Below are 23,533 nucleotides of genomic sequence, written 5' to 3'. Positions count from 1 at the left end.
GACTCTCAGAGTTGGAGGTGGATGAGCGGAGAGCTCGAGAAGGAAGATGTTTTGGAAGAGAAAGTTAGAGGTACACTGCTCCCAGGCCCCAGAAAGCCTTGTGGACAATGCAAAGGGTCTTGAAGTTGATCCTTGCAGCCATGCGGAGCCAGTGAAGAGATTTCAGAGCTGGAGAGATAAGATCCTCGGGCTTGAGGCCAAGGATAAGTCTTGCAGTCCTGTACTGGAAAAGTTGTAAAGGTCGAAGAGTAGAGGCAGGAAAATGTATAAAGAGGCTGTTGCAATAGTCCAGCCTAGAGAGGACCAGAGCTCTGGAGACAGTGAGCTTCTGGGGGGAAAGTAAGAAAAGGAAGAATACCTCGGAGGAAGTGCAGCTGATAGTTTGACTTACTAGTGACGTCAGAGATGTGAGGAGAGAAGGAAAGGGTGGAGTCGAAGATGACACCAAGGTTCTTAGCCTGACAGGAAGGAGCAGGAAGAGGGCCCAGAGTGGGAAGCTAGAAAGAGGGGAAAGGAGGGAGGGAGTGGGTGTCCCAATGAGGAGGATCTCAGTCTTACTGGAATTAAGGTAGAGATCACTGGCGGCACACCATTCCTGAATTGCGGCCAGACAGTCTGGTATGAGAGAAGCAGAGGTGGTTGAGGGGAGCCTGAAAGAGAGCAGAGTGTCATCTGCATAACATTGAAAAGTGGAAGAGAAAGTAGCGATGCGATGGGCACGAGGTGCCAGGTAGTGGCTGAAGAGCCAGGGAGACAGGTTAGACCCCTGGGAGAGGCTTTGGCTGTCTCCGAAGCCTCATCCACAGCCTTGCCAAACAATCTCCAGAGTTGCGCAGCCAAGAGTGCCTCTTTAATAAAGGTTTCCTGTGCAAGGACTGCCTGATGTTTCTGCAGAGCCCAGGGTATTCTTTAAGATATTGTGGGTAACTTGCCTACCCTCTTTAATGATGTTAAGTCGCTGGGACTTGGTTTGTTCCGGGACGCCAGTCAAGTTATTTTGGAGCAACCCCCACTGAGCATAGCTGTAGCTTGCCAACAGTGTATTAGCACTAAGCGGCTGAAGCAGTGACACTCTTGCGTAAAGCTGCTTACACTCTTTGTCTAGAGGTGCCTCGGAATTGGAAAATGTCACTCCAGCACGCTTTATAGTAGTAGTGACTACCAGCGAGTCAGGTGTGACATAACCCCGGCTATATAGCGGGTAAGTTGGAGCAGGTTTGAACATTTTCTCCACATATAGATTAACTGCCTGTGAGTGAAGGTGCAATCCTTCCTTTTTATTTTAAAATAGGGGGATAGACTGGCTATTAACCTTTTTCTCTTTTAGGATGTCCTCTACAAAGTCAGGATCAGAAACAGTTCCCAGAGTTTGTATCTGAATATGCTATGCTGCCCTTTTCAGTAAATTATTAAAAAGGAGTTGATCGTTGATGGGAGACTAGTCTCTGGGGTGCTCTAGAAGGTTGTTATTGTCAAAAACAACATCTCAGTCCTTCAGAGCATCATGAGTGGGAGTTGCTGGTCAAGTCCCCCGATCAGCGTTCCCTTGCCAAATATTTTGAGCATCATCCCCTTTGTCTGGGATAAAGTATACATCATCCTGATCGTCTTGAAAAATATTTGAGGCCTCTTCAGACACCTTGTGGTAGAGAGTGATGAAGTCTGGGACTCTTGTTAGGAAGCTCAGCCATCTATGAAAAATGATTTCTGTGTTATTGGGCACTTTTCCGTAAAGGACACAAATTCAGCTACCCTATCCATAGTCTTCTCAAACTTTTCCTTTGTCCAGGTACCTGTTCTAGGGGCTTCAGGAAGAGGAAATGCAACTTCCTCTGGATCTACACATATTTTACCCTGCAGGGACCGTATCAGTAGCCGCAGTTTATGCAGAGGATGTTACTTATATAGTGACAGACGGCCTAGACAGGAGGAGACCTAGACAGGAGCGGAACGCACTCAATCATGTACGTTACACAAGATGTGTCATGGGGAGATTCCCACATTACAATCGCCCAGCCTCTTCGTCCCAGTACCAGAATGTGGGCATAGCAACACCCCTGTCCCCCAACCCTCTCTCCACAGCCCTGTGCAGCCACATCACAGAGTGTTGCATGCACAACCACTCACTCTCTCATCACAGTCCCTCACGTGCATTCGTCCCTCCCCTCCATTGCCCTCCTGTGCTCTCTCCCCTCTGCTCCTCTCACGCATAAGGTGCTAGTTTATTGCAACAAAATACCTGAAATTCACAGGTGTTGGAAACTATGCCACCTTAACTCCAAGCCACCCGTTGCAGAGCCCATGAACACACGGAGGACATTAAAAATGGTACCACTGGGCACTAGAGCACACTGATGACATCAATCATTTCATCACTTCTCCTCAATAGAAAATAAACGTCAGTATGAACAATTCATGTCTTATTTCAACATTCTACAGTTAGACTGTGTGCGATACCAAAGGGGAAATATACACTTTCAGTATGTCAAGACTTTCAAAATACACCTCCAAGTCCAGAAAAACTCCAATTTCCTATTACAAGTAGAAAGAATACAGGTTTGAGTACACAACTGCATCATCTTCCTCTGTCTAACACCCCCTTGCCCTCCCAAACAAGTAACTATAATTCCTCAGAATAGACCTTCACCCATCATCTTACTGAAGCATTACCATTTTGCATCCGGATTCCCCAGTCGCCTAGCAACTAGTGTATTTAAACACTAACTTCCGCCGGCAAGCGGAATAGCCGGTGGCCACTCAAAGGCCAGTATAAGGCCCTGTTTTGCCCCTGTAGGGGCTACACGAGACCCAGAAGTGGCGCAGGCAGGAGCCCCCACTAACAGCCTCCTGGATGCAGCGCAGCGACCGCAACGGGCCATCCCTCCCAGGCTTGGAGGTGAAACCACCAGCCCTGCCAGAGCCCCCTCCATCTGCCCACACTGCCCCCACATCAAGGACAAGCACCGCTCATCCATCCATCCATGCCCGCACCGCGCCGACATTTCTTCCCGAAACAAAATGTCGGGCGCGACGCGGCATGAAGACGAGGCTCGGTTTCCCCAGTCGCCTAGCAACTAGTGTATTTAAACACTAACTTCCGCCGGCAGTTGGAATAGCCGGCGGCCACTCAAAGGCCAGTATAAGGCCCTGTTTTGCCTCTGTTTTGAGCGCAACAACCAACCTACTTTCCCAACCGGATCGGCTGGGCTGTGTTGGAGCCCTCACACCCGAAAGCATCCCCGGCTGCACCAGGGAGGAGCAGGAGCTCTCTCCACCCACCACAGAAGCAGCAGCCAATAGGATCGAGGCCCGTGTGCCGTGCAAAATGCAAGGTAGGCCAGATGCCTCTCTCTGCTGCACTTTAGAGTTTGTCAACATGATTGTTTTCTCTGCCATAGATAATTGCACCTTAGCATTCTAACCTGCCAGCTTGCGCCTATAGATCTGCGCTCTGGCACACTATTACCGCCCTCGCACATGACACTTTAGCGCGGCAGCCTTAGGCACGACCCGGACCTCAGCTGCTGCCCTACGGCTTTATTGGCTCAAGTGTCCTACCCGAACCCAGGCGCTGCCCAATTCAGCCCTTGTTCTATTCTGGACTCAGACGCTGCCACAATGTATCATGTGCTGCACCTAGGGTCGCCAATAGACCACAATTGATTTGTGCTTTGCCTCTGATTTGTGTTGTGCCTTATAGTCGCCTTATGGTCGCCAATAGACCACACTTGATTTGTGCTGTGCCTTCTGACTTGTGCTATGCCTTACGGTCGTCAATAGGTGAAACTAGCTACTTCATGTATCCCAAGGTGTCCTTGGCTGCGTTGCGACTCTCGCATTTAGGTGATACACTGCCATAGTTAGCTCATCTTTACTTGCCTTGTTTGCCACTACCTGTACATGTACCGCCTATGATAGCTACGTTTAGCCTGCCCATTGAAAGCTGTACTCTGAATGCTGGACTTAGCCTACCTATGATAATATGCTGCATTCAGCCCGCCTATGATAGCTACATTTAGCCTGCCTATTGAAAGACGTACTTGTCAACTGTACTGCCGATTGTACTCTAGTCAATTGCCACCGTCCCAAACTTAGTCGCCATCTACTATACCTGAGTTATCTGCCTAATCCGCATAGGCCCCAACCCTGATCAGGCCGGATTACACAGCCTACCCTAGTTCTATCCGCCACCCTCCACAGTGACGTCACAAGATGCAAACCTTACAAGCCACACTAGCCCTTCTCACTCTAACACTCCTAGTCCACATACCCAGACTCACTCCCACCATTGAATACACCACCCCCCAACGCTCAGCTCACTCCCCTGCCATGACACAGACTCCACCTCAACCATTATTGAGTCGGAATGACCCAACTGAAGAACCTCAACAACATAGAACCTTCGAATCTAAACCATGTAATACCACATCTAGAAATGCTAGACTCCGAGCCAGACTTGCAAAACTATATAAACCACGTGCCAGAACACTGACCACATCTAACCGTAACAAACCCTCACATAATAGGGGCATAGAAAAACCACACAGCCTACACCCAAAGACACAAAATGCACGTATGCACACTCCTGCCACAACCCAGGAAAAGACATGCACACCCCCATCCATCAGCCCACTTCTAAAAGGTGCACTAGTTAATGCTAGGTCCTTGGTTGCTCATGCCATTGAGATTGCTGATCTTATCCAGACCGAAAACTTTGACTTCCTGGCCATCACGGAATCCTGGCTACATGCCGCCGCAGGACCAGCCATTATGTTAGCAACCCCCAACGGCTACACCATCCTAAGGGCAGATAGAGGCGAAGCCCGCAGAGGGGGCATAGCCCTTATTATTAAATCTAACCTATCCATCAGGCTAGTGCCCTCGAACGACACTAAATCATGCAATAACAGCTAAACTAGTTATTAACAACTACCAAACCCTCACTATCCACCTTATCTATAGACCTCCAGGCCCTATTGGAAACTTTGAGGAGGACATCTCTACCATCCTATCGCACAACCTAAAACAATCATCACAAGTCATCCTGCTAGGGGATCTTAACCTAGGCTTCAATGACCAAAATGACCCACAGGCAACTCGAATAGCCAACCTACTCTCTGAACTAGGCTTCTCACAAAAAGTACTTCACCCTACCCACAACAAGGGTAGAATACTTGATTGGGTGGCAGACCACAACTGCAATGCCTCCATCCTATCGATCTCCCCACTAATTTGGACAGACCATCTCCTTATAACTTTTGCTCTAGAAACGATCAGACCCACTACCGCCTCAGTCCAGCCAGCACCATCCATCCCAACCAGAAACAAGAAAAACATCACCCCGGACAACCTACTCCCGCTCATCCTCCCCACACTTAATTCACTACCAGACAACCTGGACCCTGAAACACTAGTGAACGAGTACAACAAAATCATGTCCTCTGCCTTGGACATAATTGCTTCACTCAAAGTGAGACGCAGCAAACCTAAAGCCCACCTCAACTCCTGGTACACCCCCCATCTAAAAACTCTTCATACCAAAAAAAGACAATGCGAGGTCGCATGGAAATTACAACCATCGGAAGAAAATAAAAGCACCCTGAGAGATATATCTACCCTCTAACAAAAAGGAAATACTAGCAGCCAAACGGGAAACCTGCAACACTAAAATAGCCCAAGCCAACTCTAGCATGAAAGAACTCTTCATTATCCTAAAGGAAATAGAATCCCCCATCCCAGTGCCCGACAACTGTGTCAAAGATAAAACATGGTGCACCAACATCCAGCAAGCCCTAGCTAATATAGTAATATCTCTCCAATCTAAAATTGCCATGAAAAAATCCCCGCTCAGTCTCGACACTAAGCCCAAAACAGATATCACCCCTCCTAAAAATAACACCAACTACCCTTGCTTCAAATTCTCAAAAGTATCTACTATTGAGACAGAAAAAAATCATACTGTCACTCAAACCATCTAATTGCCAGGGGGATCAATGTCCACCTCAACTGATCAAGGACGCAGCTAGAGACCTGGCTCCCTTTATCTCAAAACTCATTAACGCCTCATTCGCTACAGGGTCCATACCAAGCAACCTAAAATAATCTTGGGTACTCCCTTTGCTTAAAAACCAGACACTAGACCCTGCCATACCCACGAACTACCGCCCAATCACCACTGTGCCATTCCTCTTAAAAATCATAGATAAAGTGGCGTACTCACAAATACAGAAACACCTTGAAAACAACAATTTACTAGGAGTACGGCAGTCTGGCTTCCGTCCCCAGCATGGACCCGAAACTGCCCTCTTAGGCCTAAAGGCGCAAATTGATGAGCTAAGGGATCAAGGCAAACCAGCCTTACTCCTCCTCCTCCTGGACTTATCAGCCGCATTTGACCTTGTTGACCACAAGGTCCTTTGCAGGCACCTGGATATAGCCGCGCACTTCTGAGAAGAAGCCACAAAATGGATCCAATCCTTCCTCAATAACAGGACATTGAGAGTCTTCACCACCACTGCGGCAGCAGACTCCATCCCCATTACATGTGGTGTGCCCCAAGGATCCTGTGTTTCGCCTACACTCTACAACATCTTTACTAAGCCCCTTTTCGATAATCTGAACCTTCTTGGTATCACCTACACTAATTATGCAGATGATACCCAGATTCTCCTACCACTTACCGGTGATCACAACAAGGATTTGGCCTTGGTGAACAGAGTGAATCTCATCATCCAGGCATGGATGGCCACACACGGTCTTATGCCTGAATGATGACAAAACTGAAATCATCATCCTTGGCACACCCCCCACCCTAAAAAAACTGGGACCCAACTACTCCTCCTTCAATATCGACAACAACCAAATCACAACCGCCCACACGGTTACAACTCTGGGTTTCTACCTGGACTCCACCCTTTCTTTCAACAAGCAGGTCAATGTGATGGCTTCAGCAACCGCCTACACCTGCAAATTGATAAGAGCAGGCAAACCCTTCCTATCAAACGATAGATGCATCACACTCGCGAGAGCGCTCGTGTTATCAAAACTGGACTACTGCAATTCGCTCTATATTGGGGCTAACAAGGAAGTCATCAAAAGAATTCAAATTCTGCAGAACAACGGGTTTAGAGCAGCACTTTGCATTCCCTGGAGAGCCCACATCACCGCACTCAGACGAGCTAACAACTGGCTCTCTACTCAGGAGAAAATCCAACTAAAAGTTGCCTCTTTGGTCCACAAATGCCTTAACAACGCTGCACCGCAGTACCTCTCTGCCAGATTCACCCAACTAAAACCAACAAGACTTACTAGATCTGCTAACTCCAATAACCTATCCATACCTAGAGTCAAACTGACTAAAGTCGGTGGCTGCAGCTTTCAGGTGAAATCAGCTCAACTCTGGAACGCCCTACCATCCACCTTGAAGACTGACCAACCCTACCCCACCTTCCGACACAACCTTATAACGTGGATCAAAAATACAGACACACTTTAGATCATCTACTACCTGGACTTATTCAAGCCTAGGAATTTCTGCTTAGGACCGTAAATACATGCTTTTACACTTTACATGCTGTATATTCCTGTATATTTTGTGTATACTCCTGTATATTTTGTTGTATATTATTCTTGTTGCTCTATTTTTGCTATTTTTGCCATGTGATCTTGTAACAAAGTTTTGAGCGGTCTTATAAAATGCGCCCGGTTACTCTTGGGTCTGGTGCGCAATATAAGTAATTAAAACAAACAAACAAGCATGGTACAGGGCTAAGTTCTGCTTGAAGGAACAGACAGCTGTGCTATAAATAAAACCAAGGGGCTTGAACTGTTCCCTAGATCCCACTTATGGGACTCCAACACTTGTTTTCCCCCCTTTTGCTTTTTTAGGTTCTACAACTAATTTTTGTGGTCTGAAGGACTTCTAGTGAACCCGCCTCTGCAATCGTTTTTTTAGAATATGGTTCTACGGTAGCTAATAGTCAGGAGTGCTTTTTAAGCACCCCATTTCAGACTTATGATTAGATGAACATAACATTGTTGTGTGGAGTAGGCTGGTGGCAGCTGTATTTCATTTTGACTTTACTACGGGTGTAGCCAGGTTTACCCCATTAGTATCCAAACATCCTCCTGTAAGCCATTTTGTTTCTGGCCATTTGTTTGTTTTGGTAAACCATGAGGAAGGCCTGAAATGGCAGTTATGCACACGTGGATTCACCCCGAACCCAGCCTGCATTCTTACTAGAGGTTTTGACTAGTCCCAAGCCCTACACAGCCCAATATACATATGAGTGTTGACTGAGTTTCTGGTGGATATAAGGGCCAGCCTGATTGGGCACCACAACCTGTGTGTGGCTGCTCCTGTGTGATTGGGGGTCTGTATTAGGCCAGCTCATCAGTGAATGGGTATATCTAGGGGAGACTCTGACCCTTACTCAACTCTGCTGGTATTTTAGTAGGTTGATCATCTTCCTGCTGGAGGATTTTTGCCACGGAGTTGTGCTGCTTAAACTCTGGGACCAAGTCTGACCATGGTGGCTAAGATTTGTGGCAGGCACCTTGACTTTGGGTTTGATTTTTGGATGCTGATGTCCTTCCAGGGCTGTCCTTTGTCATCTGCTGGTCCTCCTCACACATGTCCCATGTTGGGATTGTTTCTGGGACGTTTTCTCTCGCAGTCCTTCTGAATTCTCCTCTTGGTCGGGTGCCCTGGAATATAAAACTGCCATCAACCAAAAGGGTGTGCGACACCACCACCAACCACCTGCCTCTTAATAGACTGGGCCCCACTAAGCCGCCTCCACCATGGTTTCCATCGTGGCACTGGTTTCTGCTGGATGGTTGCCCAGAACCCTCCGAGCCATCCGGACCTGCTTGGCTCACAGTTTCCAATCTTCACTGGGTCTTCCTCACCGTTTACTATCCTGGCTCATGGTGAACAATTGTGGGAAGGCGATCATTCTTCTGGATGGTCAGTCGTCTGGGATTCAAGTTCCAAGGTGATGCAATTCTGCACCTTGACCTGAAACAGAAGTCCCTTAACTCACCAGAATGTTTGGAGATTCCTGAAGCAAAGGGTCCAGGTTTGGTGGGCTATTATGAAATCTTCAGCACTTTAGGGGTCCCTTTAGTCTGTGGTCTTAGGTTTCTTTAGGGCATCTTCTAGTGTACCTCACCATTGGTTAGCACTTGTGCAAATCATGCCTTGCTTCTCTTCTTCCTGGGACTTTTGTGTCTCAACTCTGCATATGTAACTCTTGCAGAGGGTCTCCCCTGTCATAACCTGGGTTTGGGTTGCCGTCGTCCTTGCATCTGTGCGGTAGAACTCAGACCTATCTGGATTCCCCCCCCCCCCAACTGAAACTTGGCCTACAGACGTTGTCCCACTATTTTTACCACCTTGAAAAACTCCAGCTAAATGACTTAAGGGTACTGGACTACAAACGACTAGAATTTTAACTCAGACTCATGATTTGGTCTGCATCTTTAAAGTCCTTGTATTACTCTCCTGTCCATAAAAATTGGGTAGGTTACTTTGTATACAGATAGGAGTGTAATGAGATTGTAGGCATGGTGCTGTTAAATAGATTTCAAAAATCAACCTTAGGAGAAGAAATTAGGAGGCCATCCTAGGTATGGTGAACAGGGAGCTCAGAGTTTAGCCAAAACCCGATCAAGGTCAAATGGGAGCGCAGTCAAGGCTTAGTCTCACGAGTGAGTGGGGTCGGTCTAGGGCCCCAATGAGTCCACACAGAATAACACAATAATTCAGCTTAGACTATGTATAAAAATACTGTTATTTATTAGGCCTTTCAGATCACCAACAAATGAAACTAGCATGTAGTATGATCTCACAAAAAAATATCACAAATACAAACATTCAGCAGTAGGTTAACTTACAATATATTAAGCAATCAATAACTAACCAGGTGAAACAGGCAAGTACTCAGATGTAGGTAAAATGATTAGAACCAGCCACAAGCACAATTCCCTTTACTTACGAAGTCCAGCCCTAAGATAACAAAGGTTTCTCCAGGGAATGTAGTTTCTAATAAAAGGATGCAATAGGCTGAGGTGATGATTTCAAACAGTTCCAATTTAAAATTGGAGTAATAATGTAGCTAAAGACAGGTCAGTTCCCCTCTCCCTTCCAGTCCCAAGGTTAGCACAGCGGTAGGAGACTTGACCCCAGGTTCGATGACCAAAGACAAGTAAAGAGGGAGTTACGAGAAAAAGGACTTTGCACCCAATTTTATTCTATGGAGTACAGGGGGGGGGGGGAACAGTACAAGATTGCTTACTTCAACACCTGGACTAGAATCGAAGTCTAGGGGGAGGGGTGAAGGATAGTTAAGGGGGGGGAGGGAGGCACCAACGGGGGTCTTCTGGGATCTTGCAGAAGAGCAGGACTGCACCGGCCAGTCACTGAAGGGGGTGCTGGTCTACTGCATAAGTCGTCAGCGGGCTGCTCTTCTTGGTAGGATTCTTGGCTCCAACATAAATCTCTAGAATGGCTCCTATCCACATTCAAAGTTCAGAGCTGGAAGCAAGTCCAAGCCCACCAATGCGAAGGATCTGCACCATTCGAAGAGCTAGTAGTTGTGCAAACAGGGACAGCCACTGGTTTTAGAAGCTTTCTCAGGCAACTACATAACCTTACATGGGATTTCATGATGGGTGGTGTGAGAAACCAGAGGGTGTTCTCACTCCTACTCCCCTTGGACTGTCTGCGCAGGTGGCCAGGGAAAGGGCATTGGTTTGGGATCCTGGGGGTCGGGGGGGGGGGGTGGGGGGAGGGGGAGAGAAGCGAGGGAGGATCACCTGGATGGAGGGTCCTTGAAGGTTGGGAGTGGGTTGCCCTCGGGTGACACATGGTATCCCCCTTTCCCTATTGACGACCAACCTATCCCCTCCCCTGACCGTTAGGGGCTGTTAAAAGCCAGCTCCCCTCATTTCCCCCCCATGTGCCACTTGACAGTAATGGGACGAGGAAGATGCCTGTCAAGTGTAGTGAAGGTCAGCCATGTCCTCTTAATCATGGTCAGGCAAATTCAACTGGAAGTTTACACCTGCAACCTGTCAAAGCTTTGCATGTGTATAAATGGAGACAAAATATGCAGCAGAGGGTGAAACAGGGAGGCCTGTGGGAATGAGACCAGCAGGTGACCCAGTTTCGAAGGAGGCAGCCGTGGTGGGACCTGTGGAGAAGAAACCTAGAAAGTCTGTCCCGCCCAAAGCGAGTTGGGCCGTTAGGCTTTTGCAGGAGCTCCTGTGGCAAGAAACCAGAAGCCGGAGCTGTGGGAGTGCACGAGAGAGCGGGACGCTGTCCACGTCCAGACGGAGGCTGCACAACAACCGGCGAGGGGGAGACAAGCCTCAAAGTGTGACAGAGACTCGCAGCAGCTGGCCTGCCGACCTGTGAGGCTAGAAGGAAGGCACGGAAGCTGCCAAGGAACAACACCGAAGACTGGTGAATGTCGGGGAGAGGCACTGAGGAGCCGAGGCGTTCCTAGCCGGCGGCGAAGAGGAAAAGCTTTACCCAGCTGAAGGGAAAACTTGAACTTCAACATGGTAGATACATATTGAATACTTAACCAAATGGGAACTTTACAATTAAGCATATTGAACATTTGTTAAACATAAAAAAGAGTGAAAGCTAACAATCAAGCACATTGAATATTTGGTGAATACCGAGCAAAATTAAATCTCTCAAATAAGCGTGTTGAATATTAAATTAAGTGAAACTATCGGCAAAGCAAATAAAGAGGGGAAAGTGCCCATATGACAACATAGTGCAAAAGAGCACCATAAAATGGTGGAACAGGGGTAAGACCACCACAAAGTAAACTTTACAAACAAATACAGTGTGGCACGGCCAAAGACTGGCAAGGGGTGTGGGACATACTCTGGCAGAGCCAGGAGGCTGAGGAGAAGCCAGAGAAGTGTAAATATTATCCATACAGTCAAGAGAAGCCAATAAAGAGGGATCCTGGTTGCGTGACCTGTGATAGGTGGACCATGTGATCCAACAACTGCGCCTAGACCAGTGAGCCCCTGAACTGTGAGAACCAAACATTGTGGAATAAACTGTGTTAAGTTGTGTTAAACCTTTTGAGCAAAATGCTGTGCCTGATCTTCCTTGTGAGCCAGTAATCGTCAGGCTATATCTGAGCCCACATCATTCTTACTTGCCAGATTTCCCTTTGTTAAATGAGACGCAAGCCTGGGCAGTGCCGGCAGCACACTGGAGGCAACAAAGCCCTTAAAGCTGAACACAACTCTATCCTGTGAGCCAAACACCTATACCACGGGTCTACATACAGGGAAATAACCATGAGCAGAGTGGTTCCTCAGAGGTTGGCAGTGTGGGATGCAGGCGTTGGATCACCAGTGAGTTTGGATACCCGCTAGTAAGCCTGTAACACACAGAGCAGAAGGAGGCTGCCTTCTGCTTTTGCTGGCAAACCCGGACTATGGACATTGTGTGTGGAGACACCTGCATGCAGCTGGGGAGTGTTTCCAGCTACTCCCCGACTGCCCTGGACCATTCCAACTAGGCCCCCACATCACCTGTGAACCATCTACCAGCCCGCCATGAGGCGCAGCTTCTCACTGCCCGGCAACGCCTGACAGAAGGAGACCACGCCCACCAGCCTCGCTGTCATCCCGCTTGCCGCCGCTTGAAAGATCCACCTCCAGGCAAAGTGAGACATAGCTGTCCGCTACTGCCTGCGGCTGTTTCGCGCCCAAGGGCTCACAGGCATGCTGCATCCCTTCTGCCTGCTCCTTCCGTTATCCTCCCCAGCAACCCATTCCACTGCCAGCGCCCCCCCTCCCCCTTCAAGGTACTGTCCATTCTCACCACGACCGTCTCCCTACTCATCAGTCCATCTCCCACTCACCCCCAAACAAACTATCGCCCCACAGCTTCAAATCGGTGTACCAACCTCATCTAGCCCCACCTTGTTGACACTTCTAATGTCATTGACCTTGCCTTATGGAATGCTAGGTCTCTATGCAATAAAACTGCTGCTGTTTTGGACCTATTCCTACAACTAAATTCCCTCTGCATTACTGAAACATGGATTCCTTCACACAACTCTACAGTTCCTGCTTCCCTTCCTCCTTTTATTCTTTCGCCCACATTCCCTGAGCTTCCGGACGTGGTAGCAGCATTGGACTACTATATCACCCTAATTACCTTTCTGTTCCCTGTCCTGCACCTTTGCCAGACTTTTCCTCTTTCGAATATATGTACAAAATCTTCACCTCATGCAATTTCCTTCCTTATCACTTCCGTCCACCTGGCCCAATAGAGTCTTTCTGCAAGGACATTGACCACCTCTTGAGCCATATCTCACCCAGTCCCACACCACTCATCATGCTTGTTGATTTTAATATTCATCTCTCCTTCACTCATCTAACCTCCCCCTTCCTCTCAAAACTGGACTCCTACCTATTTATCCCTCTCCCTACCACACCCACTTCCAGCTCCACTCTTGATCTGATCTTTCTTTCTACATTCACTGCTTCCTCTGGATCTGACCTCCCTAAATATTTGTCGGACCATTCCTGACTCTCAGTCTCTCTTTCCCCCCCCCGTAGTCCCCCTCCCTCCACTTCCTTCTCCAGACGCGACTTACGTAATTTCAATCCTTCACTTTTCAACATTACCTGCACTAACTCCCGTCCCACTCTCGCCAATTTGTCCACTCTCTGTGGATGAGGCCAATTGTTCCACTCTCTGTGGATGAGGCTATGTCTCCTTTTCCTCATCTTTTACCTCTAGTCTTGACCTACTCCACCCTCTTATCACCTTCCGCCCCACTCGCAAACCCGCTCAACCCCGGCTCTCTCCCCAGCTCTCATCTATGCACCGCCTTGAAAGGCGCTGGCACAAACATCGCTCTCCAGCCAATCAAGCAACTTACTTCTCCTACCACACTCTCTACGACAACTGCATCAAATCTGCCAAGCAAACTTACTTTTCAGATCTTCTCCACAATCAACTCACCCTCGTTGCATTTTTCAAACTCTTACTCGCTTGCTCTCTCCTCCCACTCCTGACCCTTCTATTGCTTCACCTCGATCAGCTGCATATCTAGCTAACTTAAAGTACACACTCTATGTCAAGCTATCCTACAATCCCACACATATACTCCCTCTTCCCCATCTTTTCCAACCCCCTCCACCACCTTTTCTATCTTCGCTTCTGTCTCAGACTCTGATGTAACCCTTTCACTGTATAAAACCCACCCCACTGCTGCCCCTGGCAATCCTCTTCCCACCCCTCTCATTCCCAAAGTCTACCCGCTCCCGTTACCTTTCCTTACCTCCTTTCTCAACATTTGTCTTGCCATTTCTACATTTCCCCCTGCCTTCAAACGTGCAATCATCCCTATCTTGAAGAAACCAACTGCAAACCCCCTTCTTGTATCAAACTATCGCCCCATTTCTCTCTTTCCCTTTCTATCCAAGCTCCTTGTGCGCCTCATCTACTCTCAAATCTCTGCATACGTCTCTGATCTGTCTCTTCTCGCTCCCACTCAATCTGGGTTCCGTCCCCGCCACTCCACCGAAACAGCTCTTACCTCAGTTCTTAACTTTCTCCTCAATGCCCGCTATTCAAAACACTCTTCTGTCCTCATTCTTCTCAACCTTTCTGCTCCCTTTGACACAGTTGATCACTCTTTGCTACTTGACTATCTCTCTTCCTCTGGCTTTTCGTGGTTCTGTTCTTGCCTGGTTGACATCCTGTCCATCTGACTGTACCTTTGCCGTCTCTTGGGGTGGTTGTACCTCTCCTTCCTTTCCACTCGCAAACGCCGTCCCCAAAGGATCCGTTCTTGGTCCTTTTCTTTTCGCTTTGTACACCTTCCTTCTTGCTCACATCTCTTCCTTTGGAGTCTCACACCACTTCTATGCTGACGACAACCAGCTTTTTCTTTCTTTCTCATCCTTCACCCAGGACATCCATCACACTCCCTCATCCTGCCTCTCTGCCATCAAATCCTGGATGACCTTGAACTTTCTTACTCTGAACGCTGAGAAAAAGAAGTTCTATTTTTCCCTGCTAATGTCCTCCCACCTCCATCTCCCCCTTCCACATTCTTTCCTCCCTACCATCTCCCTGTCTCCCTTTCTGCTCACAATCTTCGCCACTTTGATACTAATCTTTCCTTTGCCCACCATATCTCTTACTTTCCGTGCCTGTCGATTTCATCTCTACAATATACGCAAAATTTGCCCTTTTCTCACTTTCCATGCCACAAAGTTTCTAGTATCTTCCTTAATCTTCTCTCGACTTTTCTACTGGTCCGTTCTCTTCTTTGGTCTTCCTTCCTCATGTCTTGCCCCTCTCAAGTCAATCTATCAATCGTCCATCCGCTCCCTCTGTCTTCTTTCCCATTGCGACTCCATCTCCTCATCCCTCACCTCACTTCACTGGGATGGCTCTCAACTCAAATACAACTTCCTTTGTCTGGTCTTCAAATCCCTCTACGGACCCGCCCCTAACTATCTTGCATCTCTCCTCTCCTTCTATTCTCCCTCCCGTTCTCTTCGCTCTGTTGATCACTTTCTACTTACTGTCCCACGCGCCCCTTGTGCTCAAACCCGTTTTCGATCATTCCAACTTCTTGCTCCTCTCTTCACTGGAACTTTTTTTTTTCTTTTTTCCTCACTTTCTCTCTCTCTCCCTTAAAAATGTACCTACTTCAGTCATCTGCTTGATCATTACTAGCGGATTTTGATTTTTTTCGACATTTTTGATTCGACATTTTTGACATTCGAAATTTTGTATTCGATATTATGACTGGACACCGCTGATTTTGATCACCCATTTAACACTGCCTATCTTATGTATTGCTAATTGTTCTCTGCAAATTGTTCTCTGCAAACTGTTCCCGGTTACTGGTTGATTCTGAACTTCAATTTACATTGCTTATTTTATGTATTGCAAATTGTTCTCTGTACAGCGCTTTGGTCAAAAGCGATATATAAAATACAAAAAAATAAATAAATGCAAAAGACTAAACCAAGTATAATTTGCGGAGCTGAAGTCTTGGGGCAGTGAGCCCTGAGACTTGAGGAGCTACATTTGCTGTCTTGAGAACAAAGTCTCAAGTCTGTCTTTCCTTTGAACTGTGCGGCTTGAAACTTGGGAAAGGGAACCTAGAGGATTGTGTGGAACTTTCTTTAACTTGGGGAAGGGGAGCTGAAAAGGAAGCCAAGAGCTGGACGAAGCTCAGAACTTTATGTTGATTATCAATTCTTTAATTGTTGACATTCCTACACACTGATTAGTGTTAGTTGTGAGGGCAAGTATAGGTTTTGGACACAGACCGACTTAAGTTAAACTCTGACGTTACTTAGTTTTGTTCAGGTAGGGAAATCCCACCTTAGCATAGGGAAAGTTAGGCCTTCTAACATCCTGACATTTAAGTTAATACAAATCTTCTGTTCGAATCTCGAGTCTGTTGTCTGTGTCTTGCTTAATGATGCCTTCACAGTGGGCAGGAAGAAGGCCAAACTACAATATGGCCAATATGGCCAGAAACAAGCAAAACTCTTGTGGCACAGCCATTTTAGGGCACTAGTCACATTTAGTAGCCATACACAATGAACACAAATGCGCACAATAAAAATAAAGCAAAAACAGTAAAACAGTAGATCTAGATTAAATGACCTCCCGCTTATGGGATGCCAACAGAGAAAGTGTAGTGCTTCAGAGGAGCACAAATACCAAACAGAGGGTGAGAGTGCCTAAATTGTTCCCCCGTAGTTGCTGAAAGAGCATAGCTATAATCGTGTTCCATGGGATCAGGAGGTGCAGCAGTGCTTCCTTCACCATTGTTGGGCGAGAAGTCATACCAGGTTGACAAGGTAAGCATCTTTTTATCTCTAAACCAGGCAACATTTCTGTGCTGGTCACAAAATCAATCTTTCCCATGCCCTTCTGTGGACAAACACAGTGATCTAGATTAAAGAGGACTTCCAGACATATCCATCCTCTTGACAAGGTCCCCTTTCTGGTGGAAATGAAGGACTTTTTTTAGCCTCTTTCAGTCTTGTCAGCCAAGGCTGCTCTGGTGGGTGCAAACCCAGAGCAGGCCAGCACACATTCAGCTATGCAAAGCAGGAGAGAATGCCTGTGGTCTTTGAGATTTATGAGAGGACGACTTACCTATGGAATAATGTTTGGAAATCTAGCCCAAGAACAAGCAATAAATGCACTCAGAATGAGGGACTTCCCCAAAACATATTTACAATGCTCACAATCAGACCAGAGGGATGGGGACATTGTTACATTGCTCACCTGTTTTTTCAAGGTGCTCGGCCTCCTCTGGCCTTCGCTGCAATTCAGTCTCTGTTGGAACCAGGCAGTGGCTTTCAGTCTCTGGGCCTTGTGACTCCATGGCAGCAGAGACGGTGTCAGTTGTAGCGTTGCAGTCTGTATCATAGGAATGCAGGAGGCTTTGGACATTCTCATCCAACTGAAATTCAAAAAGGTTTCAGTATTTATTTTCTAAAATGTTACATTTGACTTGCATCAAACAACAAGTTACTTTCTTACCTGGTAACGTTCTTTCGATGGGATGGTCCGACGACGTATTCCATATCTATGACAGGTAATGTCCACAGCTCTGCTGCTTCGGAAAATCTTTGGCGTCTGCGCCCTGCGTTGATGACGTCGATGCGTTGTCCCCGAGGACCTCCTCCGATGGCCGACGTCACCCGATGTGATAAGTAGGACGCACGACGCCCATAACCTCAGTTATAGTTTTTTCCCAGAACATGCGTCACCAGTTTACTGCCAGTCAGACACACAAGGCCTTGTGGAACGCAAGCTGCAATCGCAAAAGAAATTCAGCAGCGGGGAAGGTAGGGAGGGAGTGATATGGAATACGATGTCGGACCATCCCATCGAAAGAACGTTACCAGGTAAGAAAGTAACTTGTTCTTCGAGGGGATTGGGTCCTCCGACGTATTCCATATCTATGACAGACTCCCAAAGCAGTACCAAGCAAGGAGGTGGGAAAAGAATTTAGAACACAAATTTAGCATGCCCAATCAAATTGCAGAATATAGGACTGCCTTGCCAAAGGCCAGGTCCTGCCCTCTGATGGAATCGAGGGAGTAGTGACGTACAAAAGTATGTACTGAAGCCCAGGTGGCTGCATCACAGATGTGACAAATAGGAACACCCCTCTGCAGGGCAGTAGACACAGCCACTCCCCTGGTAGAATGGGCCCACAAGCCAGCCGGAGGGTCCTTACCAGCCAAGCGGTAACACTCGGAGATAGCTAAAATAATCCAACGAGACAAAGTCTGTTTCGTCACAGCTTGTCCCAAACGCTTTCCAGCGTAACCAATGAAAAGTTGATCGTCCACTCTGTCCCGGGACATGCGCGAAATATAAAAGCTCAACGATCTCCTAGGATCAAGCCTATGGAGCCTCTCCTCTTCCTTACCAGGATGTGGAGGAGGATAGAACGCCGGAACAACCACCTTCTGGCTCAAATGAAATTCCAAAACCACCTTCGGAAGAAAAGAAGGACGAACTCTAAGGACAACCCTGTCCTTATGAAACACAGTGAAGGGTGGCTTAACTGAAAGTGCCTGTAACTCACTCACTCTGCGAGCCGAAGTAACCGCAACCAAAAACACAGTTTTAAGAGTTAGCAGTCTCAAAGGGCAAGAATGTAAAGGCTCAAACGGAGCACCCATAAGAAACTTAAGAATAAGGTTCAAGTCCCAACGGGGCACCAGAAAAGGTGACGGAGGGAACACATTAGTGAGCCCTTTCAAAAACTGAGAAATTGAAAGGAATCTTAAAATAGGAACATCCTTCAGACAAGCGCTTAAAGATGGAAAGCGCCGCCAGGTAACCTTTAATGGTCCCCACTTGCAAGCCCCTGTGGGCCAAGGAAAGCAAAAAAGACAGAACCATGGGAATGTCAATCAAAAGGATTCACATTCTGAACTCTGCACCAGTCGCAGAACTTTCTCCAACGGCAACGGTACAGAGACTTTGTTGCGGGCCTTCTGGCCGAAAGCAACACCTCCATCACGTCTTCAGGGAGGTCCCAATCCTTATACCTCAACCTTTCAGAAGCCAAGCGTGAAGGTTGAGGGATCTGACCTCTGCATGGAGAACCTGACCCCCCCCTACCGTGAGAGCAGATCGTCTCGGTAGGGAAGACGACGTGGAGGGCAGATGGACAAGTTAAGAAGGTCCGGGTACCACGTCCTCCTGGCCCATGCCGGAGCAAGGAGGATCATCCGGGAACCGAACCTCCTTAACCTCCGCAGTACTTGCGGGATGACGGGGACTGGACGAAACGTGTATAGCAGTGGGAATGACCACTACACCACGAACATGTCTCCCAAGGCTCCTTTTGGAGGAAATTCCCGCGAGCAAAACCTTTCGCACTTCCGGTTGACACTGGAGGCGAAGAGATCTACTTGAGGGGTCCCCCAAAGGGTGAAGATCTCCAGGAGAATCTCCTGAGCCAGCTCCCACTCATGAGAGATCGTGCTATGCCTGCTCAGAGCGTCCGCCGTCTCGTTGTCGTCTCCGGCCAGATGAACAGCCGAGATCGAAACTTCCTGCTGGATGGCCCAGAACTCGAGCTGCATCGCCTCCCTGCAAAGAGAAAGTGGCCCTGGCCCACACTTTTTGTTGAGGTAGTGCATGGCCACCGTGTTATCCGTTAGAATCAGGACACACTTTCCTGGCACAGTCGGCAGAAAAGCCTTCAGGGCAAGCCCGACGGCCCTCAGCTCCAACAGATAGATATGGAGTCTGGACTCCGACGGAGACCAACGACCGCTGTGTCAACTCGTTGGCATGAGCTCCCCATTCCGTGAGGGATGCTTCCATCACGATCATCACCTCCGGCCAGGGCAGCCAAAATGGGGCTCCCTTCATCAGATTCCCCTCGACGGCCCACCACAGAAGGTCCTGGGCGACCGAGGGCACCACCTGAACAGGGTCCGACAACCTGCCGGAGGACTGAGACCACTGGAGCTTGAGTGCCCACTGCAAAGATCTCATCCACAGACGAGCCTCTGGCACCAGAAGAATGCAGGATGCCATGAGGCCGAGCAGTCTCAAGAACTCGGACGCTGGGAGATTCTGGGCAAAATGAAACTTGTGCACCATCTGCTGAATGTGAAGAGCCCTCACCTGGGGAGGAAAACACTGCCCCAGGGATGTGTCGAGCACTGCTCCGATGTACTGGAGCCGCTGTGTTGGTGTCAAATGGGACTTCTTTAAATTGAGGGAGAAGCCCAGCTTGTGAAGGGTTTGGCAGGTGACGGACAGATGATCCAGAACTTGCTCGGGAGAGCTCCCCCTGATCAACCAATCGTCCAGGTAGGGGTAGACGTGAATCCCCCCTTTCCTGAGATGCGCTGCCACCACCACCATGAGCTTGGTGAAAACCCTCTGGGCGGAGGTCAATCCGAACGGCAGGACCCGAAACTGAAAGTGCGAGTCGCCAACCGCGAACCTCAGGTACTTCTTGTGCTTGGGATGAATCGGCACATGGAAGTAAGCATCCTTGAGGTCGAGAGACACCAACCAGTCCTGAAGTTGAAGGGCCTGGAGGACTCGAGAGAGAGTAACCATCTTGAACTTGTCCTTCCTGAGGAGTTTGTTCAAACCGCGCAAGTCCATGATGGGTCTCAATCACCCGTCTTTCTTTGAAATCAAAAAATAAGGGGAATACCATCCCTTGTTCCTCTCCGCTACAGGCACCAGTTCTATGGCGCCTTTCTCCAGCAGGGCTTGAATTTCCTGCGCAAGGAGCGGATCCGGACTCTTGAAAGAGAGGTTCCCAGGTGGATTGTTGCGAGGCCTCTGCCGAAAAGGAAGACCGTAGCCGTGGGTTATGATTTCCAGAACCCACACATCTGAAGTAATGGCTTGCCATTCTACAAGATGCTGCGCCAGCCTTCCCCCAACCGGGGAACCATGGGACCTGGCCTCATGACTGAGTGGTAGCGACTGCGGCGTTGCCTGAGGGCAAAGAGGCAACTGCCCGAGCGGCCTTGGCACCTCGAGTACCCTTGTTTCCACCTCTGGCACTCTTACGATGGCCTCTTTGACTGCTATCTCCTCTCGCAGGACGAGTAATAGCGAAAGGAACCTCCCCTCCATTGTTGTCCCCTAGGACGAAAAGGTGGAGGCTGGCGAACTGCAGCGCCCAACGACTTCGCTGTAGCTTTGGAGGTCTGCAACCTCTCAAGGCTCTCATCAGCCTTGCTGCCAAAAAGGTGTTCACCATCAAAGGGCATGTTGAGGAGCCGGGACTGCACATCAGGAGCGAACCCAGACTTCCGCAACCACGCAAACCTGCGTATTACGGTGCTCGCCGCCATGGACCGGCTGACACAATCTGCCATGTCCATACCCGACTGAACGGCCTCACACATGGCATCCTTGCCATCCTGAACCATAGCAAGGAAACCATCCTGTTCGTCCCCTTCGGGAATACGTTCAGCCGCTAATGCAACACAGTTCCACAGAGTGTTTGTGAAACGAGACAAGGCCCATATGGAGTTGGCTGCCTGAAGCGCCATACCCCCTGAAGAAAACACTTTCTTCACCCAGCCGTCAAAACGTTTGTCGTCCCTATCCGGAGGCATGGTAGGATACGACGCCTGCTTTGCCGGGGCCGGGGCCGTAGCCGCCTGCACCACCAAACTCTCCGGAGTGGGGTGCCTGGACAAGTAGCAGGGATCGCTACTGGCTGAACGGTATTTTCGCGACAAAGACTTGCCCACTGCCGGGAGACTCTCCGGAGCAGTCCAAGCCGCTGCCACCCTTCTCTGCAGAGCCATATGAAACGGCAAAACCAGGTCAGTGGGGGGGACCAAGATCAAGGATGTCCGTGAGATCATCCTGAACGAACTCCCCTGGGGAAGCTGACCAACCCAAGTACTCGGTGACCCGAGACATAAGGCGCCGATATGAAGAATCGGCATGGGTGCCAGGCTCAGGCCTACAAAACTCCACCTCCGGAGAGGTGTCCAGTCCACTGGCATCATGCAGTGACTGCCTCAGGTCATCAAACTGGCTATTGCCCGAGATAAGCTCATCAGGTACCGGAACCAAGCCGTCATCAGAGCCTTCATCACCCTCAGAAATGTACTCCAGGTGGGGAGAGGAAGACATCCGGGGACCAAAGCAGTCCCTGACCTTAGTAAGCCTTTCTAGGGGCTAACCCCGTGCCACGGAGCCCCTCCGACACCACTGCCTCCAAAGGCGTCGAGGGCGCTGAACGAGTCGGCGCCGACAGAAATGACGCCGACATCGAGCGAATCGGCGACATCGGCTGCAGCGCCGCCAGCATCGACAGTGTCGACACAGGCCTCGAAGCCGGAGCTCCGAGCGTGTCTCGACATCCTAGGCGCCAACAGCGTCGACGACCCCCTCGGAGGCGGAGGCTCGAGAGAAATCGTCGACATCAGCGCCACAGGCGTCGACGTCTTCTTCGAAGACGGCACAGGATCACGCGGTCTCGAGCGCGTCGAGGACCGGGACCTGGAACGGGCATGGCGAGAACGGCTACCCTTGTCTGAGCGGGACCTCTCCCGCGAGCCGTGCCGACCACCCGAGCCCGAAGGCGTACGAGCGGTGTCTCTCGACCGGTGCTGACCGACCCCACTCGGAGGCGCGGACGGACGGGTGCCCTGCGATTCAAGAATCGCTAGCATCTGCTTCCCGAGGAAGCCCATTCCGCCGGTGTCGCTTGCATGGAGGGCTAAGCGACCCGCCGACAGGCGGAGACATCGGAAGAAGACAGGGAAGGCGACCAATGCCGGCGCATCCGGGAATGCCTCGAAGAGGCGGAGGAGTGGCGAGACCCGACTCCTGGAAGGAGACCCACTGGACTTCTGAGGATGACGCAGAGAGTCGCCCCTCGAGTCATCCGTCGAAAGCCCCGCAGACCTTGACTTCCGGGGCTTAGACACCCGACCTACCGACAGCTTCTTCTTGCGTTCCCGCAAGGCCTTAGCCGTGAGCGACTGGCAGTCGACACAGTCGTCCGTATCGTGGGCCTCCCCGAGGCACCAGAGGCAGGCGTCGTGCAAGTCTGTGAACGACATCTTGGACCCACAGTCCCCGCATTTCTTGAAGCCCGGACGCGGGGTAGAAGACGAAGTAGACATCGCCACAAACAGGTCTTCACAAAAACCCGAACAGGTTCAACGAACCGAGATATTGAAAACAGCAAACTCCAGAGAGTCGAGGCGTACCGAGATTCATGAAGCGAACACGTTCGCGGAAAAAACGGAACTGAGGCTATGGGCGTCGTGCGTCCTACTTATCACATCGGGTGACATCGGCCGTCGGAGGAGGTCCTCGGGGACGGCGCATCGACGTCATCAACGCAGGACGCAGAAGATTTTCCAAAGCAGCACAGCTGTGGACATTACCTGTCATAGATATGGAATACGTCGGAGGACCCAATCCCCTCGAAGTACACATATTGCATCCATTAAACTTCTGAATTGAAATAATGAA

At 49.3% G+C, this 23,533-nt stretch overlaps 1 protein-coding gene across 2 annotated transcripts in view; it reads right to left on the bottom strand.

The window, feature by feature from the left end:
• The window catches only part of RNF40 (ring finger protein 40), a 1,006,396-nt gene that overhangs the window by 824,080 nt on the left and 158,783 nt on the right, over positions 1-23,533 (bottom strand). For both annotated transcript variants that reach the window (XM_069651635.1, XM_069651636.1), the window contains exon 4: positions 17,315-17,492. In XM_069651635.1, the coding sequence (XP_069507736.1) occupies positions 17,315-17,492 (178 nt within the window). The remainder of the gene's footprint in view (positions 1-17,314; positions 17,493-23,533) is intronic.

This window comes from Ambystoma mexicanum, chromosome 3p (genome assembly GCF_040938575.1).
Source record: "Ambystoma mexicanum isolate Mex_15411 chromosome 3p, UKY_AmexF1_1, whole genome shotgun sequence".
NCBI classification, from domain to species: Eukaryota; Metazoa; Chordata; class Amphibia; order Caudata; family Ambystomatidae; genus Ambystoma; species Ambystoma mexicanum.
Note: the sequence above shows the minus strand (reverse complement) of the source record. Positions and strands in the feature narration are given on the sequence as shown.